Source organism: Ailuropoda melanoleuca, chromosome 17 (genome assembly GCF_002007445.2).
Source record: "Ailuropoda melanoleuca isolate Jingjing chromosome 17, ASM200744v2, whole genome shotgun sequence".
NCBI classification, from domain to species: Eukaryota; Metazoa; Chordata; class Mammalia; order Carnivora; family Ursidae; genus Ailuropoda; species Ailuropoda melanoleuca.
The window spans coordinates 25,008,746-25,024,138 of NC_048234.1; the positions used below are offsets into that span (position 1 = coordinate 25,008,746).

The 15,393-nt window shown below is 36.3% G+C and overlaps 1 protein-coding gene across 2 annotated transcripts in view; it reads right to left on the reverse strand.

Annotated features, from left to right (window-relative positions):
* PTAR1 (protein prenyltransferase alpha subunit repeat containing 1) overlaps nt 1-15,393 on the reverse strand; it is a 56,085-nt gene that overhangs the window by 1,236 nt on the left and 39,456 nt on the right. The window contains exons 6-7 of one of the 2 annotated variants that reach the window (XM_034646835.1): nt 10,146-10,450; nt 118-7,782 (exon numbers count right to left, since the gene is read on the reverse strand). In XM_034646835.1, the coding sequence (XP_034502726.1) occupies nt 7,440-7,782; nt 10,146-10,450 (648 nt within the window). In that variant the 3' untranslated portion in view covers nt 118-7,439. Of the gene's footprint in view, nt 1-117; nt 7,783-10,145; nt 10,451-15,393 lie in introns of those variants that run through there. The other variant, XM_034646836.1, reaches the window with a different exon arrangement.

Here is a 15,393-nt window from a genome sequence, read left to right on the forward strand (position 1 = left end):
GCAATGCCCAGTCACACTTACTGACAGTGGTCACCACAGTCAGAAGCCAGCATCACAGTCAGGCACCCAGAACCTCGCCAGGAGGCGAGGTCACACTGGTGCTANGGCACCCAGAACCTCGCCAGGAGGCAATGCCCAGTCACACTGGTGCTACACACTCTGTTCCTCCCAGCTCAGGTTGGAATGTTTGTTTTTAAACGGTTTAAATCTTTTCACATTGGGCAAACTCTGTCAAAAATGCTCTGAAAACCACAAATTAATAGATTCTGAAACAAATATCACTCATAAAAATTTTTCCCTCATATTAAAGATGCTCTGAGAAAACAAGTAAGTACAGGTTATTGAATATAACTTCACATTTCACCACAACCACTTTTAAGACACTGGAAAGCAACCGAGATTTGAGGAGAAATGAACAGTACCTAAGACAGGTAATACTAAGTATACCAACGCAGAAACTGATTGCAGAAGTCTACAGCAGTTCTCTCTCAAGTTCAGAAGCCTATTAAGACATTACTCACATTTATTAATGCGTCTTTCACAAAAAGATACTGCTTAAACTTTTCCCATCTCCTACCTTCAGACCATGTTCTACACAAACAGTATTTTTACTGCATGTTACTAACTCCAACCTAAATAAGCCTAGTAATTCATCAAATGATATAGTTTTTCAGTTTCAAACATATATTACTCTAAAAATATACTCCTCCTTGAAAAGATAACTGTTTGATGGTAGATCAATTATCGACTATTTATTGAGCACCTACTATGACTGCACTCAGTCTACACTCATTCTTTAATTAATAGGAAAAAAAAATACCTGCTTCAAATGCAAGATGACACTGGTGAGGGAGGATACTATATGAGCATTTCTAATAGAATGCTGTATGAGTCAATATCTGAACGTGTGAAATTGTTCATCCCTAGGACATGACAAAACCTCAGACTTATTACTAATCACTTTACAAAGCTAAATTAACATCTGAAGTATGCTGCATAGCACTTTGAGGAAAGTGATGGCCATACATAAAATTAAGGCTGATTCCCTAAAGATATGGAAGAAAAGCCAGAATGTCATGGTTCATAAGCATCCAAAGACCAAATAATAGTTTGCACAAATATCTGGTTAATTCAGGCAAATGGCACTTGTGTTAGGTTTCCAACTTTGCTTGAGGGGGCTGGTTTAATAAAGAAAAAACCTTTAAATAGGAGCACTTTAAGCAAATATGAAAATAAAAACCCTTTACATAAAATTCTCTGTAAAATCACTATATAAAGTCAAATTCCAAATCTCATTTAAATGTACATACATACATGTATGTGAATATGCACACATATGCCTTAAAAGTATCTAAATTTCACTTATGATGTTTTGTGCAGTTGTATATCTTGCCTTGTGTGTTTGAACTGAATTGTGTATCTTTTTTTGTTTTTTTTAAGATTTTATTTATTTATTTGACAGAGATAGAGACAGCCAGCGAGAGAGGGAACACAAGCAGGGGGAGTGGGAGAGGAAGAAGCAGGCTCATAGCAGAGGAGCCTGACGTGGGGCTCGATCCCAGAACGCGGGGATCACGCCCTGAGCCGAAGGCAGACGCTTAACCGCTGTGCCACCCAGGCACCCCTGAATTGTGTATCTTAAGCACAACACTGTGTTTCTCCTGAAGCTGAGAATGTGGGCAATGGTGATGAGACTGAGGTAAGCTAGTTTTAACTTTCTAGCCTTCAACAATTCTGACCCATTGGATCCCTGCAAGGTGCAAGGCAGTATGCAGTGCATTGACCACGTACAGGGTCTCTTTCAGGGAAACTGAAGTTTTAAGAAACAAAACAGTTGTCAGTTTGAAAACCAACAGTAATCATTTTCTGAACAGGATGTCCAAAAACAGAATGATGTCAACTAAAACAGCCCCACTTTTGCCAAACATGGAAAACAATATATTACATGTCTGAAGACATGTGTAAGAGAACAGTCATAACAGGGCCACCAGGACTGAAGCAGCGAGAGGAACAATGAGGCAGTTACAGAGCGGCTATGAGCTACTGCACTGGTAGTGGTTTATAAAAAATACTATCTATACTAAAATTTTAAGAGCTAGTAATATATTTAGCATATTTTTGCCTTTTCTTTTTTTGCCACTGAATATAACATTTTTTCCTAAATTTACTAAATCTTCTACACCCTGAGGAATAACAGATTAATAAAAGAAATGCCAGGGTTAGCTTTGTAGACCGTATTATTGTCCAAAAAGCACAACCTATAAAGAGCTAATATTCTTGGAAGCACAAAGTTTCATCTGCAGACTAAGCTACTGCCTTTTTTTTTTTTTTTAAGCAAAGAGTTTGGTTTTACAGTGTTAACATGGCCTAACGAGAATACAGATGTCCAAGTTGAGAGCCAGAGGCACCCCCTGCCACCCCCCCACACACACACCCCAGATCTATAACCAACACAATGGTTTTCTGTCTCCACTGTGAACTATACATATTGCTGCCATTTAGGAATATATTATTCAACAGTCCTCTGAAAAGCACTTTGGAATCTTTAGCTATATATTTTTATGAAATTACAAGTTATTTGCTATCTTGAAATAGGGATTTTCTATCCCTCCCTTCTCCATACCCAAATATAACATGCCACATTTTAAATTTCATCTCAGTATTTACTTCTTTTCCTCCAACACAGAATTTGGGAGGGAATTCTTAAAGTCATTAAAGTCCTTAAAGTGAGTCAAAGGACTCATTTAGAACAATCTTACGGTCTTTCCAGTAGGGCAAAGTGCCACTGTTTCCTTTGACTTCCCAGGCTTCAGGCTGATCTTTAATTATACACATGCTTTCCTCTAAATACAATGCCTCCGCCCCCCAAAAAGTTAGTTGCCAGAGGGAAAGAACAAATTCTTCTTGGTAGGGTGCTTAAAAATGCTAACTAAGAAATACAAACCAAAGCATCCTACCTGCTCGTATCACTATCTCATAAAAGTGTACAAATTCCATGGGACCACACCTAGCAACTGGAATTAATACAATGAGTTACAATCAACTGTTTGGTAAAACTTCCATCCTTTGTCTTCTGCCTAAACATTAAATATAATCTTGTTCCCGCTAGAAAGAAGAAAGGCACTCAAATTAACACAGTATGTTTAGCTATTTTTTAAAAGACATTGTGTGACAAGTAGAATTCTCAGGGTTGATTTTTTTTCCTGCCCTCTGCCTTCATACCATGGAATGTGTCTATGCCTTCCTGTGCCTCCACGTACACCTCCATTCAACAGGAGCACACTGAGAGTACGTGCAGGCGCGGGGAGGCAGCAGCACGCCAAGTACCAGGGTCTGCACAGTTCTGTCTGAGACATTTACTCAGAAGACACAACTTGTTAATACTGCTGTTCAAATTTCCTAGAATATTTTAAATATTTTAAAGTTCTAAAATATAATTTTCTCCTAACAAAACAACTGTAAGCTTACAAAAACTTTCTGCAAAAAAAAGAGAAGATATGTTACTTCCTTTTTAAACTAAATCTTTAGTATCTTCTGTAATTAAGAGGAACTTAGAGATTACACTGTTGTACAGCAAGAGGCAATTGTACTCCTAAATTATATTTAGCCCGTGCCAGATACCATCTTGTGCTACAGAAAATCACTACTGTTGACTTGTTCTCAACAATATTAAAAGTTCTCTTTATATAATAAGCATGAATTGACACGACCTGAATACATGGAAATCACACAAAGTCTACCATCACGTATGCTCTCCTACAAACTGCCACAGAAAAATCCAGGAACTTTTGTTTTCCTATCTTTTGTCACATAAGCCCTCACATGAAGATTTAAATGGCTGTTAGTGACCACCTGTATTAGATTTAATCCTATTAATAATGAAGTCCTTAATTTAATTAGAACCGTACCATAGGAATAAGGGATGTGATTGAGAGTCTGGGCCCAGGGTTTCCAAAGAGGTAATAGAATGCTAAAACCTAGAAAAAAAAAGGGGGGGACATTACTAGATAATTAATCCTTAAATTAAAAAAAAATGACTCTCATAGGTTTAAAAAATACCTAAAAGACCCACAATTCAAGCTGGGGAGGAGAAAAGGAGAAGCATAAAATGACTATCCAGGCACAAATACAGATCAACAAGTCTTTGAAATCAAAGCATTTCTTCAAATGCCCCAAAGTGTCTCTGGCTCTGTTGGCAAGATCTGTCCTCCAATATCATAAATGAACAGAAAATAGTGTTCTTTTTTTTTTTTTTTTAAAGATTTTATTTATTCAACAGAGATAGAGACAGCCAGCGAGAGAGGGAACACAAGCAGGGGGAGTGGGAGAGGAAGAAGCAGGCTCATAGTGGAGGAGCCTGATGTGGGACTCGATCCCACAACACCGGGATCACGCCGTGAGCCGAAGGCAGATGCTTAACCGCTGTGCCACCCAGGCGCCCCAGAAAATAGTGTTCTTAATGCAAACGAGATTTGTTCTATGAATTTTTAATATATATTTAAAGTACAGTTAATTCATAATTATAGAGCTGCATTTCTTGGCTGGGATTTAATGAGCTTAAACAAGGTAATTAAATGAAGAAAAATAATCTAAATTAACTTATTGTATATGTAATAGCTCACCTTAAGTATCATGAAGCTAGAATACATCATTCATTCACAATCCACTGCTCTAATCCATTAATTTCTCAATCATAACTCATTCTGTCCATTATTCATAATCTTTCCCATTTGACAAATATTTAATGAGTCCTCACAATGTGCAAGGCACACAGTATAAGGTGGGAACACCATATTACCAAAATAGGTATACTTAAAAAAAGGTGGGGTGGGGGAGGAAGGTCATAGTGGAGGTATTTACAGATCTTATTGCTTTTGGCTTGTCAGTAGTATTTTTGATCCACAGGATGGTATTGGCCTACTATTCTTCCAATGAAAGTTTGATGAAATGTGTGTCAATCTAAACTATGTTTTCGACAATGACATATTTATAGAAAAAAAAAAAAGACTAACAAGTCCCTGAAAATAGACACACCTTTCCACTGCATGAACTCGTTCAGTCAGAGATATTATCACGCTACAGCTAATGAGTTTAGATGTCAACCACTTAGGAAAAAACACAACCATATAGGGCAATACTAGATTTTTCTGTGAATGAACACTTGACAAATGCAAATTTTAGAAATAAAGTAGCACACGAAAGTCACGAACAGTAAATATCCTTTAGATATTTGTATTATTACTCTCTACTCAAAACTTCATTAGGAAGACAGGAGACCAAGATATCTTATAGGACTGCATGGCTTCATAAAGGGGTAGATTAAGGGCCTTAAAACACATGAAGACAGATAATGTCAAAGATGGAGGCTATAAAAAGGTGTGGAGTACTATCAAATTGAGTTGATGTTTCACAGGGTATTGTCTATACTCCTGTCCTGAAGCTCTCACATCAAGGTGTAAGAAGCCCTATTACTTGGGATACTTAGAATGATGTGTGGAAAAAAGATAATACTGAGTGAGGCCAGGATTTGGCAACATGTATTCAGTGGAATGGGCTGACTCTCTCATGTCCTCTCTGTGTAGTCTCCCCACCACCCCTGCAGGTGCTGAGAATCACAAACTAATGGTTTTATCCATAGAGGTCTACGTAGACCTTGAGGTATTTGATTCAAAATATGCTTTGCACACAAAGGGCCATGGAATTCTGTTCATAATGACAATTGTTTTCTTACCTAAATACAACGAAAACTATAAAAGGTTAATTTTGCCCCAAGAGAGAAAAGCAGTTTCTGTCTACAAGAGCCGGAACAATTTTTCTGGTGTTCTTAAGTCTTACCTGACAGTTTGCTACTCAACAAAATCATGATGCACAAAAAGAATTTATTCTTCTCTTAAGCTTAAGGCGGCATGCCTCACCCAAGCCCAGGGTTTCCATAATAGAAGACAGGAGAGGTCTGCCTTTCCCTATGTCTGTCCCCTCACCCTACAGGTGACCTAGCAAGTAAAAAGGAGAATAAGCAAAGTACGGTGGTCACATCACTTCGGCCACTGTTACATTCTGCACACACAGAGGACAACAGGCAGTTTCCATCATTAGGGGAACTTTTAGAGGGGCAGTTTATATTAATATTTGTGTGTGTGTGTTTAGTGGGGTATGAAATTCACTGGAAAGAGGATGGAGAGTATCTTCAGTACACATCCTCAAAATCAGACAATTAAGGAAAAACATACAAAAGTGAAAGTGTCAAAAAATATGGAATGGATTGGGAACATAAACAAAAGGTATGTGGAGAGGAAAGAACAAACACAGACCATTTACAAAGGGGAAAATATATTAAGAAGGTAAACATTACCAGGCCCTTTTCCCACCCGGCCTCACAGACCTGAAAAACCCAGCCCTTATTATTGAAAAGATAAGATACAGCTGTGAGGTGGCTACTTTGGTACCTCATCCCTGATAAGTTTAATATCAAAGTCTTTAAGTTGTTTTATTTTTTAAAATAAAAGCTGAAGAACTAACCTTCAAAAGCTATTCTTTCCTCTGGCGTTTGCCAGCAAACTTTTAATAATCACTTCATAAAAATTCTGTAGTTTAAGAATATCCTCAGGAACTTAAATTTTTAAAAAGTAAGATTTTTATGGATACATTTCCATGCATATTTTCCCCACTTTTCATGGTGAATTTAAAAGGAAAATAAGTAGTAATAACTAAAAATGGCATTCCAGGTTTAAACAACAAATGATGTTTATAGGGGCTAACTTGAGTGTTTTTGGCCTATACCAAATCTGAGGTAAAAACAATCTATCAAAACTAGTGATAAAAATAATTTCCCAGTCCTGTAATTACATAAAATCTTAAAATTCATTTTAAAACAATCATTTTAAAACGGATTACACACTGGAAGCATGTTTTTTATATAAATTCCAATACTTCTGACTTTGGTTTCATTGGTCAATAACGAGTCGAGAAAGAGAAATGATTTATATTTTCACAAATCCATCTATCTGGCCATTTGATTCTCAAAACAATAATTAGTTATGAGTAATTTTGAGCTTGTATTATTCTAAAGCTGAAAAACAACATACATTTTTAAATAAAAAAAAAAACTTGCCTATGCAGCAATTGCACTGAGGGGGGTAGACATGTCTGTGAACCAGTTAGGAGAACGAAATGAGAAGCTTTATGTATAGAAATATAAAGGATGAGAAGTTAAGAAGAAAAATTAAGACTCACTGTTTAGCAGGAAGAAACTACACAGTTATTTTATCCCCAAAGGAATGCCAGTTCTTAACAAAATAAATAAAATGAAAGATTTACTATGGACTTTTGACCTAAAGATGAAGATCACATAATAGCGAACAGTTCATGCAACTATGTAAGGAAGAAAGGAAAGCAATATTGCACTAAAAGGGGAACCTTGCAGGACTAATCCACCTCTTTCATTGACTCAACGTAACCAGCCATTTCCTGTATGCATTGGCAAACCTGGCCTGCTCTACGTTCCGGCAGGTGGATAATACTTGATCGATGAACCTATGCTCCATTTCTAGGCCCCGGGAGTCTGGAGCTGGGGTCCGCTTCAGGCGTTTGGTTTCCTGGGAATAGCTTTGCTTGCTACAGTCATTCAGCCCGTCCACCTCCATGGCCTGAGACATGTGTGGGCCTGCTGGGATGAGGTGCAAGTCACTCAAAGTCCCCCCAGGGCTGTCTGCAGGTGACAACTGGGTCACGCTGTGAGGAAACCTACCACTTAAGTGATGCTGAAGGTAGAAAACGTGCCGCCTGTGAAAGAGGTGGGGGGAGAAGAGAATAAAGAAAAGAAAAATTATTTTCGCAAAGTCAAGCTTTTCAGGGAGAAACACAATAATAAGTTGATAATTTCAAAACATTCAGTAATACTCAGTTTGCTGCCCCCCTTGGTGACCAGAGTCACCTGGAGGGGGGAGGAGGTACAATCATGCTGAAGTCTCTGCATATTTAGACCAGTCTTACAAGCCCAGATTACTGGATTGTTTGTGAGAAAGAATACTACCTATGACCTCACAGGTTTTTTAATACCATTGACTGAGATGATGACAATCACTTGGAATTGTTACTCTTTGTAACTACAATATAAATTGAGAAAAAGGTCTTAGCCCAATTTCTCCTATAAAAAAACAAAACAGAACCAAAAATTAACTTCATTGATATCCTAAAACAGAAGTGATTCAGGAACAAAGGGATTAAGTAGCTCATCCAGAAGCTTTTAGTCCATGGCCTCTATCTACTATTTTCTTCAATAAGAACAGGTATTATCTAAAAACCAACTGAACTTTCCCCGAAATCCACCACTACAGCCTCATTAAATATCTACATGCATAGGGACGTGCTGGGCTCTCAGCAAAGCATTTAAAAGACACAGCTCTTGTACTTCCTCTAAGGAGAGCAGTTCTCCTGCCCTTAGACTCATCTAGAGTTATTTGTTAAAAATGAAGATCTAGGTGCCTAATCTCCAAAAAAATTTTTTAAAAAAGATTATTTATTTATATGACAGAGATAGAGACAGCCAGCAAGAGAGGGAGCACAAGCAGGGGGAGTGGGAGAGGAAGAAGCAGGCTTCCAGCGGAGGAGCCTGATGTGGGGCTCGATCCCAGAACTCTGGGATCACGCCCTGAGCTGAAGGCAGACGCTTAACGACTGAGCCACCCAGGCGCCCCCTAATCTCCAAAAATTTTGACTCAGTGGGGGTGCACATTTACTGTACACAGCTGGTAAACTACATAGTTTCTAGGTTGTTCTATTTCATTATTTGTATCAGCAACTCTAAGCCCTTGAATGATAATTCTGTTCATTTTCCCAGCATATTCTGGAGTAGACAGGGAGCATATAATTTACCCATTTTACAGAGGATAAAACTTAAAGGACAGGTAAGATGCCTAAGGGCAATGACTCAATAGTAGAAAACTGGCCTGTATAATAGACAGATCATCTCAACTGTCACTTTTCCCCATGCCTTACCCAAACTTCAATTAATCTTTATACAAAGCTTCTGCTCTGTTAATCTGGCTATCTCTTAAACACAAATATAATTCTTAAATTTTCTCAGTCTTGCTACTGATGTACCTAAATATAGAATAGCAACAAAAATCTGTTAACACCAAAACAAGATGAAAGTTAAGATCTATCTTCTCTCTAGAAAATGTGGAATAAAAATGTCTTGTTTTTACGAGAAAAAGAAAAATTTTTATGAAGGTGCCAAAGAGGGGAGATGGTCTTCCATCTTCTAAATACATGCAGCATGGAATAGCAGCTGAACACATCTCCTCAAATAGCCTATAAGGTAGACTAGACTGGCAAAAAGGGGCAAATCTCAACCATTTTAAAAACAGACGAATATTTAAAATGCCTACCTCCTGCCTGCACAGGCAAGTCCTTTGTTTACAAACAGAACCCTTTAGTCTGAAGTAGACTCTGTATTTATAGAGATGGAGATGCCTCAAAAAAGAACCAATTGGGGTTCCCACACCTGGACTTCATTCCAACATGACAGTTACTTTGCTGTCAAATGTACTCAGAACTCAGGTTCTGAGGCTGCTAATTTCTTTCACTGCTTCCTAATAATCCTGCCCTGCTCCCAAAGCACACTTTACTTTAAAAACAACAACAAAAAGTGTCAAGAGCTTATATTTAAGGAAAGTTAATTTGCAGACCATCAATAAGCTTAACTATTCTCAAGGTCTAACCAATGGTCTAATCAATGGTCTAAACCCGACTCTGCATCAAATTTACCTGTTAAGGTTTATCATTGTTTTTTAAAGACTAGATGGCAGCGTTCCGTCCCAGATATACTATAAATACCAGAATCTGTCCAAGGAGGGAATCCAGAAACTTTTGTTTTCAGTTTAGAAGTAACACAGGCTATTCTGTTGGACAGTCAAGCTTGAATATCACCATCCTAAGCAGTAGGCAAAGATCTGCATGAGGAATCTCATATTGAAGATCATGAGGAGGAAGATATGGTAACATAAACTCCTCTGAATTCAAGCAAAACTCCATGATCAATTACCATGTTTACCTGAGCAGGCAGGCATAAGGCATAAGACCTTCTACAGCTCTCAAAAAGTCAAGTAGTTCCATGCATACAGAAATATTTTCCCTCCTCTTACCTGTGACACCAAAGGGTTTCATGTCCTGGGTAGGAATCAATAAGATCAGTGCTGAATTCAACTTCTTCTTCTAGAAGATGGGGAAGATTTATCCTTGCTTCCTCTGTTGAAGATGCTGCTTCTTGATCTTTTGGAAGAACTAGAGCTGGCTCACTTCTCAAAGGGTTTTGCTCCAATACAGAACCATCAATCACAGTTTGGCTAATCAAAGACTTTAACAAAAACTGGCGGTAGTGAAATCCACTGTGGTCTGAAACATGCATGGATGCCCAGTGTTTAGTAGAAGACAGTTCATCAAGAAGAATCTTGCAGGAAGAAAAAAGGGAAGTGAGAAGAGGAACTACCAAAGGAATTTCCTTCTCCATTAATGCTTTGGATTTCTCTTTGATTTGTTCCTTGAATTTTTTTTTGTTGTTGTTTTGGTAACACTGTTTCTACCAATATTTTGTATACAATGTCCAACACAGTGCTGTCACTCACTGGAAGCTCAGTAAAGGCTAGTTTCCCCTTTCCCTGATAAAGTAATAAAAGGCATGTGTGCGTACACACACACACACACACAGAATTTAAGGACTTATTTGTCATTCTTTCTTTGGACCTTGATCAATCACGTTCTGATTGGCACACACATAGAAAAGCCAAATTCTAAAATAATGATGAACATTAGGGTGTTGGTTTACAAGAGTGATGTTGAAGAGAAAAATAAATTCAAAGGTTATTTGATGAACTATAACATTTAATGAACATTACAATATCTAACATTATTTGTTGAACAATCGACTCAACGTATTATTTGTTCTTCACTGTAAGGGCCATGAGGGCAGAGACTGTCAGTTTTGTTCACTATTAATTCTAAGGGCTTAGTACAAAAAATATGATGCATGAATAACAGGAATTTTCAAGAGTGCATGATTTTCACTATTCATCTCAAACTCAATTAACATCAATGATTAATGATTTTTTTTAAGTAGATGAGACAAAATTCAGCAGTGAATTAGGTCTTTGTATTATCAATCCTGCAAACTTAGCAACTTCAAATGGAATGGTTAAAAAGAAAAGCAGCAGTTATGAAAAAATACTCTGGCAGTGTCTTGGACAAGTAGCAAATGCAAATGAATTTTGATCAGCAAAAGCTATATTGAGGGCCCCATCAGAGGATTTTCAGACCAGCTAAGAAAAAGAGACATATACTTGCCAGCAGTGAACAATACAGATGGCACAAAGCCCAAGGGCTCCTCCTTCACCTGCTTTTCAAGGGTCCCAGGCAAATGCCTTCTCTTGTACCAAGATCCCCTCTCCATTTCTCAGTTTCTTTCTTCCCTAGAAGAAATCTTTCCCTCTCCTGAACCTCCATGGTTCCTGTGTGTTCTACCACATGTTATAAAATTTTCTATACATCTTTTCATCCCCACTAAACTCTACAAGTTGTTTAAGATATTTAGTCATTCCTAATTAATGTTTTCATCATTCTATACCCAATGGCATCAGAGTGAACATATAAGTATTTTATGAATGGGTCAATGAATGAATTCAACAATTTAATGAATTAAGTGACTCATACAGAGGGACAAGATTACTCCCAGCAAGGACAGTCGATTTATATCAGTGAAATGCTTTAAACATCTCCTTTAAATTCTAATGAGTTTATTCAAAGACAAATAAGTTTCTTCCAGAGCTGGTGAATCTCTGAGAAACGGAAACCAAGACTGTTCATTTGATTAAAACAGTGAGCAAAATAGCACCAGATAAACTGCTACCTTAGAAAAATACATACTAACGTTAAGGTTATCACATCTTTGAAAAATTAACCTGCAGGACATTTAGGCAATAATACATCAGCTTTTTAATTTTGATAGGGCTTCTTAGTATGGATTGAAAAGAGTACAAAACATGTTTTAAAGGAATTTACATAACACGAAAAACCTTTAGATTATTTCTTACTACATATTTCTATACATAAAATTTTCAATTATTTTAATTTTGAGACAAAAATAGCACATATATGAAAGATGTTCAACATCAATTTAATTTCTTTAAAAATTTTCTCAGAATTTTTAAGAGAAAAATTCACTATATTCTTTTCCCTAGATATGTTTAAGAGGCATACTAAATGAGAAAAGAAACCTTAACAGGAATTTCAGGGCACTTTTTACTAGAATCAAAAGGTACAGAGATATAAACAATGATTTTAAAAAACAGACAGCAATTACTTTTAAAGTGATCTTAAAGTCACTGCATGGAGATATGGCTTAAATGTAAGGTACTGACAGAATCAATGACCTGTGTATGATAGAACTTACATACCATTATTCTTTTTCAACACTCCATATAAAAAATGAATGAGTGAACAAATAAGTACAAGAGAACTACAGAAGCAGGGCTGACACAGAAGGATAACAGGTTTAAAATCAAAGACTACTGAAAATGCTCATTCCTATTTATATATGCCATCCTTCCTAGAAATTTTCAAAAATAACATTTGGTTATTTTCTGATTATGAAAGTGATACAAAATGATCAATGTAGAAAACTCCAGAAATAACAAAAAACCAAAAACAATCACCCATTATCCTACTGGCCAGAGAGAACTACTCTTACCATTCTGGCCAATCACCAATCTTTCAGCTTTTTTCTATGTATGCATGTGTGCAGTTCATTTGTAACACAAATTTGGGACACTCTTTTATACTGATTTTTATTCCATTTAAATAATATGCATATACCCATGTCATTAAATATCACTCTATAATTTTAAACTTTTGCATATTTCATCCCAAAGGTTATCACGATTTAACCGTTGCTTCATTTTGTTTCTACTCTTACAAAAGTAACACTCTTATGAACATATATAATAAAGTCTATGTGCACAACCTACTTTTTTAGGAGAAATTTCTAGAAGTACATTTACTGGAACAGTGAGAAATATTTTGTAAAGTTCTTGATACGTATTGTCAAAGTGCACTCCAGAACGGCTGTATAATTTACATTCCTACTGAAAGAACATGTTAAATATTTCCTAAACTCCCTACCAGTACTTTAATCTTCACTAATTTGATAACTGGAAAATCATGTCATTTTCGTTTTCATTTCCTTTTATCATTAAGGCTAAATAATTGTTCTTATTCCCTTATTTTTCCTGTTTCTTCTTATACAAATTACCTATTTTGCCTAATTCTCTTCTTTTGTAACTGCCTAATTTACTATTTGTGATAGTCATTAATGCCTCTTTTGGGCCTGTAAGAGATCTTTATAAAGATGTTAAGTCCCTAAATTGCAAATACTTTTCTTAATATATTACTACAATTAATTTTTTTAATTCCATTTTTTTCCAGGTATGTTTTTATTCCATTTAGAGTACAGTTTGGTATGGAGATTAAAACCTAACAATTATTTTCTAAAAGGTCAATCAATCTTATCAGCATCACAAATTGAACAAAGAATCATTTCTCTGATTACATGAAATGCCATACTTATCATCAGTGAAATCTGTACACATTATATACTGCGATTTGCTTCTGGGCCTTAGATTTTCCAACTGTTTTTATTTTTGAGCCAGTACCACAGATGACTCTGTCTTTACAAACATTTTGATATATACTGGTATACAACATTCCTCATTTTTATTTTTTTCCAATAATTTCTTAGCTGTTCTTGAAGTTTTATTCTTTCTAATGTACCTTAGAACCAATTTTTAAAGTTGAAAAATAGACTGGTGGTTTTCAGTATATTCACAGACTTGTGCAGCCATCACTGCTGTCTAATTTCCGAACATTTTCATCACCTTCCAAACAACCCCTATCTTATTAGGAGTCCCCTAAATCCACATTCCCTCCAGCCTCTGGAACCCACTAATGTGCTCTATTCTGAATTCATATAAATGGAATTATAGGATATGTGGCCTTCTGAATCTGGTTTCTTTTCAACAGCATGTTTTCAAGGTTCATCCACGTATCAGGACTTCGTTCCTTTTTTATGGCCGAACAACATCCCACTGTTTGGCTATACCACATTGCATTTATTTACTCCTCACATATTGGATGTCTGAGTTGTTACTTTTTTTTTTGGCTATTATGAATTACGCTGTTACAAACATTGCTGTAACAAGTTTTCAGTTCTTTGGGCTATGTACCTATGAGTGAACAGCAGGGTCATATATGGTAATTCTAGGTTTAATTTTTTGAGGAAATGCCAAACCATTTTCCACAGTGGCTGCATCATTTCACATTCCTACCGGCAATGTATAAGGGTTCCAGTTTCTCCACATCCTTGTCAGCACTTTTAACTTGCTTTTCATTTCAGCCATCCTACTTGGTATGAGAGGATATCTCACTGTGGTTTTGATTTGCATTTCCCTGATGGCTAATAATGTTGAACATCTTTTTATGTCTTTACAGAGTGGCCATCTGTATGTCTTTTTTTTACAGAAATGGCACTGTGTGCTTTCTCAGGTGACATACCATTATCAACTTTTAACTGGGTAGTAGTAATAAATTCTGTTCAACTCTGAGTCTTTCTTTTTACCCCACCCTCATAAATGAGACTGTTTTAAAATTTACTTAAATAAATGTCTGCCTAAAACAATCATCATAGAAAACAAAACAGAAAATGAACATCTCCTAATTCCACCCTCTAGCACTGTTCACAATTCTTTATTCTTTTTTTGACTACAAAACGAATACATGTTTATGGAAAACACAAGCCAATATATCTGTAACAGCCCTATGTGTGTACATATATGTTAAGCAGTTAGAGCATACCAAGCACTGTTCCAAACACTTTAAAATCTCATTCAAAGCTAATAATATATTTAAAAATTATATTAGGACCACCTCATATTTCGTTTTAAAGATCCTTATCCTATAGTGAACTTTTTCTTTAAATAATCTCCCAAAATATAATTTTTAGTAGCAACAAAATATTCTAATTTGTGATGAACTGCAATGTAACTAATCTGCTATTATTGGAGGGTTAGACTGGTTCTAATTTTTCACTATTATAAACAGTATTTTCATATATCAGACTTTCATATTTAATATAATAGCCCATGTTTATTGAACACTTAGTAAGATTACTTCTGACGGCCACTTTACCTGGATTTTCCCATTTACTTCACATCATTCAATGAGGTAGGAATTATCATTTGTCCCATTTTACAGATGAGGAAACTGAAGGCCAGTGAGGTTAAGAAACTTCTTAGTACAGTCGGGATTCAAATTAGGTCTGTATGAACACTGAGTTTAATTACTACA